Source organism: Chiloscyllium plagiosum, chromosome 12, assembly GCF_004010195.1.
Source record: "Chiloscyllium plagiosum isolate BGI_BamShark_2017 chromosome 12, ASM401019v2, whole genome shotgun sequence".
Taxonomy (NCBI): domain Eukaryota; kingdom Metazoa; phylum Chordata; class Chondrichthyes; order Orectolobiformes; family Hemiscylliidae; genus Chiloscyllium; species Chiloscyllium plagiosum.
Genome location: NC_057721.1, coordinates 645271 through 652969, shown reverse-complemented (window position 1 = coordinate 652969; position 7699 = coordinate 645271). Strand labels below are relative to the sequence as shown.

The following is a 7699-nucleotide window of genomic DNA, read 5'->3' as shown; positions in this document are numbered from 1 at the left end:
CCAATTTATCTCTCCACCCTGGAGGCTCCCTGCCTCCATTCCTGATGAAGGGCTTTTGACAGAAATGTCGATTTTCCTGCTCCTCGGAAGCTGCCTGACCTGCTGTGCTTTTCTAGCACCACTCTAATCTCGACACCCATTTATAATCTGTATTAATGACTTAGATGAATGAGTTGACGATTATAACCATATCTGTTGTTGATGGAAAGATGGGGGGAAAGCAAATTTTGAGGAGGACACAATTAGTAAAAGAATACAAATAGACTCTGTTGGCAGAAATTTAGTTGATGAAACATAATGATGGATAATGTGATGTTGCCCATTTTGATGAGATGATCATTTAAATGGAGAATGTCTGTAAAATGCTCTGGTGTTCATGTACATGAATCAGAAATAGTTAATGTGGAGGTAACTTAGGAAGGCATATTATTATGAAGAAAGGTTGAAGGAGGCATACCTATACTTGATGTTTCCCCTCCTAAGGGAATCTAGAATAAGGAGTGCAGTTCCAAAATAATGGGATTTAAAACTGAGATGAGGATGAATTTCTCATTGCAAGATATCATTAATCTGATTATACAATGAGGATGCTTGATGCCCATATCTTTAATTTGTTGAATATATTCAGTGTTGAGTTAGATTTTGTTTTAGATTTTGAGCATTGAGACTCATTGGGTTCAGGCAGGAAAGTGGAATTTAAGCTTACAATGTCAGCTGTGATGTTATTGAATAGCAGGTCAGATCCAAGGGACTGAATAGCCTCCTACTATTCCTATTTAATATGTTTTTATGATTCTTCAAATGGCTTAGCTAGCTCCTGAATTATGCTGATATTTGTACAAAATGGTTTCACTGATAAAGGGATGTTGCATTTTATCTTTCACATCAATTCTCAGCCAAGGTAATCTGCCCATAATCTTGCTCAAAAGAGATTGTATAGGAACGTTGAAGCAAATCTCAGTAATCCTGACATAATTGTCATAATTAAAACTACCCAAATGAAATGGTAAGAATAAATTGAAGAGGCTCTAATTATTAGTTGTTTGATGCAAGTCTCTTCCACTGGTCAATGTTAAGTGATTTTATTTTTATTGCATTGTTCCTTTCTTCTAGGGGTATGCTGCTGAGATGGAAAATCCCTCAATGATTCCATTCATTCCAGTGGTTCTGCAGAAGAAAAAAGATGTACTATTTGGAAATATGTCTGAAATCTATGACTTCCATAACAGGTATAAGCATTATATGACCAGGTATTGCCCTGAGATGCATAGGCCTCAAGGATTTGTTGGATCAGCAGGAGCCACATTTACATTGGAGTCACTGACACCTACAACCCCATGTGTGCATCTCAAATGTTAAACTGTTGTCATGGTCAGGTATTTGGTGCCCATGGCCTGCTTTCCCACAATCGCTTGTAGCATCTCAAATGGCCAATCCACATTTTGTTTGGGCATTGGAGTACACTTGTTGCCTACCATAATCAGTGGGCCTACTGCACCCATTTGGTTGCAGATGTGTCTTGTACATGTCAAATTGTGGATGGATTCTCCTATTCCTTCAACAGATGAGAGTTCAGCAAAGAAGGAAAAATGGATCACTTTACCATCTAGGTTTATGTGAGGAGCCTCCACCCCCTGTTCATGGTTTAATAGTCCACCACCATTACAACGGAATATAACAACACTACAGAGTTTAGATCTGTATTGTTGTCAGATTGCTTCGCCTGTCTCTTGTCCCTCCTTCAGCTGTTTGGCATGCAAGTAGCCAGTAGAGTGGGGGATATCCAGGCCAAAGGATTGTCTGGTGGTCATTCCTACTGATACTGTCATGGACAGATACATCTGCGATAATTAGATTAGTGAAGATTAACTTGAGTAGATTATACTCTGTTTGGTTCTCACTCATTATCTGCTATGTATATGTCTTTAGGACCCAGCCAGTATTTGGTGCTACCAAGCCATTCTTGGTGATGAATGTTGAAGTCTTCCACTCAGTACATTCTGTGCCCTTGCCACCCTCAATGGTTCTTCCAAGTGTTGCTCAACATGGAGGAACACTCATTCTCCACTCTTAGTCTAATTAGCAGTAAGTTTCATTGATCATGCTTGACCTGGTGCCTTGAGACTTCATAGGAATTGGAGTCAATTTTGAGAACTTCCAGGACAATCCCTTTTCAATTGTATTCCACTATGCCACCACCTCGGTCAGTGGGACAAACAAACCCAGGCATGGTATCTGGAATATTGTTTGTAAGGAATAATTCTGTGAGTATAACTATGTAAGTAACTATGTTGCTTGACTAGACAGTAGGACAACTCTCACAATTTTGCCTCAAATTCCAGTGAGGAGGCCTTTCTTGCATCAACACGACTCTGTTTGCCATTGTTATTTCGATGTCTTAGAAGATGCCAGGTGGTCCAATCAATGTCTTACCTATCTGTAGATTTTGTTTCATTATGATAGAACTGAATGGCTTGCTAGGCATTTCAGCGGGGAGCTAAGAATCAACTGCATGTGTGGGACTGGGGTCAGGTGTAGGTCAGGCCATGTAGGGAAGGAAATCTGCCATCCTTACATGACATTAGTGAACCAGATGGGTTTTTACAATAGTCAACAAGGTTACACAGTCACCATTAGCTAGCTTTCTTAAACTCTAGTCTTTTTAAAAATTGAATCCAAATTTCATCAGCTGCCATAGTGGGATTCGATCCCTTGTCTCCAGAAGATTATCCTAGGATTCTGGATTACTAGTTCAGTGACATTAGCATGTTCGCGATGCTCCTCCCCTGCTTCCTATCCCTTCTCCCATTCTGAGTATTTGTGTTCTGGATAGTTGATGTTTCTTGCTCCTCTTTTGGGAAACATATCAATATTTAATTGGTTTCTTCAATTATATCAATGTGTTACAGTTTCTCCTTATCCTGTGATCTGTTTCAACACTATATAATCTCGGTTGCTGTGTTTACTTCTGTGATTGTTCATGCTGTCCTTTGATCTCTTCTCCACATTCTCTTTCCTGGCTGTAGTGCTGGTAACCTGTCTCCTCTATATCTTTTTTTAAAAAGAACTTTCTCACTCTTGTATCTTATATAACATATATCTTTATTAGTAAATAAGAACTGGTACGGATTAATTAATTTATATCGCTCAGTCACCCCCATTTTTGGACAGAATGGAGAAGCAGAGAGAGAATTGTACTGTCAAAGTATTATTGTAAAAGATTAAAAGTTCTGTCTTACACGATTTAAGCTACAGATCATCACCATTAAAGATCTGATTACTATCACAATTATCAATCAATGGGAGATTAAGAATATGACTTCCACCTCTGTCCTAGAAGCTATAGCTCAATATCACAGATAATGACCATAACAGAGGAAACCATGCAAAGAAGAACAAAGAGATATGTGAATCTCATAAACTGCTCATTTGCAAACTACAGATCATTGTTGTGTTGAGTAAATTCATTTGAGTGATTCTATCCCTGCCTCTGCTGTGATTGTGTAGATGGTTTGCCTGAATCCATCTTGAGTATTGGTTGGCTAAGTCTCCCTAAGTATTGCTACTTGAATCCATGGAACCTTCTACAATAGTTCTTTACTTACACCTCAATCTATATATATATACACATTCTCTCACTACCTTGATAAAGCATTTCAGTGCTTCCAGTTCTGTACATAATCATGCGACATTGTAAATCTCATCTTTTTATTTTTAAAATCTTTTTGGATTGAGGACCAAAATTGAAAAATGACTGCTTTAAACCAAGGACTATTGAAGGACTTGCTGCAGTTTTAAAACAGAGTTACTGAAACTCATTGTGTGTTATGTTTACGTTGTTGGCTTTGTTCAAGGAGTGAGATAGATGTTTGAGACCCAGCAGCAGCAGCATGGGTGTGTGTTTGTCTGTTCAGAGTGAGCTTTACTCAGATACAGGCTAATGATTGCATTTTCAATTATGGTCAGTGGTAGAGATCATAGTCATCAGCTTAATTAGTATCCTGTTCTTTAATTTTCTTGCTATTCCCCAAACAGGACTATTGCCTAATGTTGTCTATGTTTTTGGTCCCAACAAGGACACATATGGATACTTCCCTTCTCACTCCAATATCCAAATTAGAGACCACTTACTTCTGACTCCTGAGTGGGTAGACAGAGTGTGTTTGAACAATTGTAGAGGCAAAAGGTCTCCAGACTGCAATGGGCAACGTCTCTCCTTTTTAATTTCCCTGCAGTAAAATAACCAAAACTGAAAGATAGCAAATGGTAGGACAGATTACCTATAAGCTGTTAGCTATAACCAGTGACTGAAACATAAACAAATTAGTGTGTCAACCGCCTTCAGTCTTCAGAGAACTGCAAAGTCTGGAAATGTAGAATTTAGAGATCAGAGAATCATAGACTCCTACAGCAGGGAGACAGACTCTTTGGCCTAAACTGGTCCATGCCGACCAAAATGTCCACCTATGCTAACACCATTTCCCTGCACATGGCCATATCCGTCTAAATCTTTGCTATCCATATGTTTGTCCAAATACCTTTTAAATGTTGTTAATGTACTCAGCTCAACAACTTCTGCTGGCAGCTCATTCCATATGCATTCTGCCCTCTTTGTAAATCGTTGCCCCTCAGGTTCACTTTTATTCTTTCCCCTCTAACCTTAAGCTGATGACTGCTAGTCTGTGATTCCACAACCCTGGGAAAAAGAATGAGTGCATTCACCCTATCCACGTGGCTCATGATCTTATATGTTTCTATAAGATCCCCCTTAAATCTCCTACGCTCTAAAGAAAAATGTCTGAGCTTGACCAACCTCTCCGTATAAGTCAGACCATTAGTCCTGGCAACATCCTTGTAAATTTCTTCTGCAATCTTTCCAGTTTAATAACATCCTTCCTATAACCAGGTGACCAAAACTGTACACAACATTTCACTTGTGGCCTCGGCAACATCATGTACAACTGCACGTAATTTCCTAACTTTGATACTCAGTCCCTGACTGATGAAGGCCAGTGTGCCCAAAGTCGCCTTCATTGCCCTGTGTATCTGCAACTCCACTTTCAGAGTACCATGCACCTGAACTCCAAGGTCATTTTGTTCAACTGCACTCTTTAAAACCTTACCATTCAGCATGAAACTCCAACCTTGATTTGACTTTCCAAAATTCAAGACCTCACACTTATCTATATTAAACTCCATTTGCCATTTCTTGGCCCACTTCTCCAGCTGATCAAGATAGTAGGGTGATTTCTGATTACCTTCTTCAATGTCCACAATACTGCCAATTTTAGTGTTGTTTGCAAAATTACTAATCATGCCTTGTACATTCTCATCCAAATCGTTGATATAGATAACAAACAGCAATGGGCCCAACACTAACCCCTAAGGAACTCCACCAGTCACAGACCTTCAGTTTGGCAAGTATCCTTCCACTACTACCCTCCGCTTCCTTACCAGCAAGCCAATTTTGCATCCAATTTGCTATTAGTGAAATCTAACGTTCCAGAGCAGCCTACCACGTGGAACGTTATCAAAGACCTTACTGAAATCCACATAGACTACATGCACTTTCCTGGTCACTTCATCAAAGCACTGTAACAAATTTGAGAGGCATGATCTCCCACGCACAAAGCCGTGCTGACTGCTCCTAATAAAACCCTGTTTTCCAAATGCACAAAAACCTTATCTCTCAGAATCTTACCCACCACAGATGTTAGGCTTACTGGTCTATAGTTCTGGTTTTTCTTTGCAGCCCTTCTTGAATAAGGCCACAACATTCGCTACCCTCTAGTCTTCCAGACTTCACCTGTCAGAAGGACATGAAAGGAGCAAAATGAGCACCTCATCACATCCTGTGGACTGGTGCTATGAACTATGTCCCTAGTGTTTTTCCCTCCATCCATAACATCCATGTTTGTTTGCCTGCTTCTGTGTGTAGGGGTTTAGGAAGAGCTTAAGGTAGCAGAGTTACAAGGTGATGATACATATTGTTTTTCTGTGGTTAGAATTATGTTCCTTGTAACAACTAATAGTTTCTTGTTAATTAAAGAAACCTGGTCAGGTTTTCTATTAACCCAAGTCCATCAGACAGGTAAACCAGAAAACTTTGAATACTTTAACATGTTTAATTTTCGTGACACCTGGGGAGTAGTGGGGCTTGAGTGTATCAGCACGTTTTCTCGGTGAATTGTGACAACATAAGTATCATTGCTAAGTGATTATCTATGATAGATAAAAAGGAAAAGTGATAAGGGTAGGGAGTTCTATACAATAAGGGGTACGGTTAGCATCCTTTGTAAGCAGGATAGAGAGTTCATATGATGTGTTGCCTACCTGATACCAAGGTAAAGGACACCTTGAACTGGCTTGAAAGGATAATGGAGTGAGAGGGAAAGTGTCTAATTGTTGTGGTCCATGTTGGAACCAACAATGGATGCAACAGTAGGCAAGAGGTTCTGTTTGGGGAAAAATCAGGGAGGTTAAAGAACAGAACTTTGAGGGTTATAATCTTTGGATTACTAACCAAGCCCCGTGCAAAGCAACATAGATAAGGAAATTAGGGTTGGAAATGTGTGGTTAAAGGAATGATTTGGGAATAAAGGATTACTTTTCATGTGGCACTGCATCAATATTGGGACTAAAAATATACCATTGCACTGAACTCCACCTGAACTGACCTGGGATCAGTGTCCTAGCAGAAAGGCTAAATATGGTGGTCACAAGAACTTTAAACTCGTAGAGAGGTTGGGAGTCTCCGGGGAAGTCTGAGCAGTTTCAAAATCAAGTAACAGGACAAAGATAAAGGTACAGTTAGGAATCCCACTTCAGGTATGACAGGTACAGGCTTAATGATTAAACCAAAGGAGAGAAATAATAAACAGATGAATAGAGCGTTTGACCCAAAGAAGAGTTCTACAGTTAGTTCCAGAATAACATGCATTTTGGCAGCAGGATTTGGCTATAACATTACTGAAGAATTAGGGAACGGTACTTTGGAGAATGCTTCCCTCCATTGGCAATAGTGCCATTCCAGCAGGGATTGATCTGCAGCTTCATTCTGCTCATGCGCCAAAATCTCAGTGCCATTCTATGCATGCGCCGATGTCCATTCATGCATGATGTTAATGCTGGTGTTTGTGCCATTCTGTGCATCTGTTGATGTCCACACTAAAGTCTTCGAGCTGTTCTGTGCACACAGTGTCAGTGCCGTTCTGTGTGTGCACCAATGTCAGTTACCAACAGAGCAGCTTTCTGTGAGAGGTACTGTACAGAGAGCAGCTTTCTTATGTTTTTTAAATGTACTGTTAAATTTAGTTTTGTTTTGCTAATAAATATGAGTTCAACTTCGTTCAGGCTGTGTGATACTTTGCATTAGATGTTTGGGTGAGTAATATTCTTTGCTGGTCTGCCCCAACCCCACTTTTCCCATTGGCCCAATTATTTCTGTTAGGCAATTTTCTATTAAGCAAGGTTTTGCAGTGTAAGGAACAAAATAAATGAGCTGCAGGCACAAATTCAAATTGAAGATGATATAGGAGCCATTACTGAAGAATAGCTGCCTAGCAGGCTTGTTGGGACTGGGAACTAAAATGTGCCAGGTTTAATGTTTACGGGACGGGAGGGAAAAGTGGCAGAGGAGATGGAGTAGCCTTACTGATTAGAAAGAAAATTTCTTTAACAGTAAGAGAAGGTATAATGA

General features: G+C 39.8%; 1 protein-coding gene across 7 annotated transcripts in view; it reads left to right on the top strand.

Moving 5' to 3' along the window:
• The window catches only part of mcf2la (mcf.2 cell line derived transforming sequence-like a), a 235019-nt gene that overhangs the window by 168706 nt on the left and 58614 nt on the right, over window positions 1–7699 (top strand). For all 7 annotated transcript variants that reach the window (XM_043700234.1, XM_043700236.1, XM_043700233.1 and 4 more), the window contains one exon: window positions 1114–1229. In XM_043700234.1, the coding sequence (XP_043556169.1) occupies window positions 1114–1229 (116 nt within the window). The remainder of the gene's footprint in view (window positions 1–1113; window positions 1230–7699) is intronic.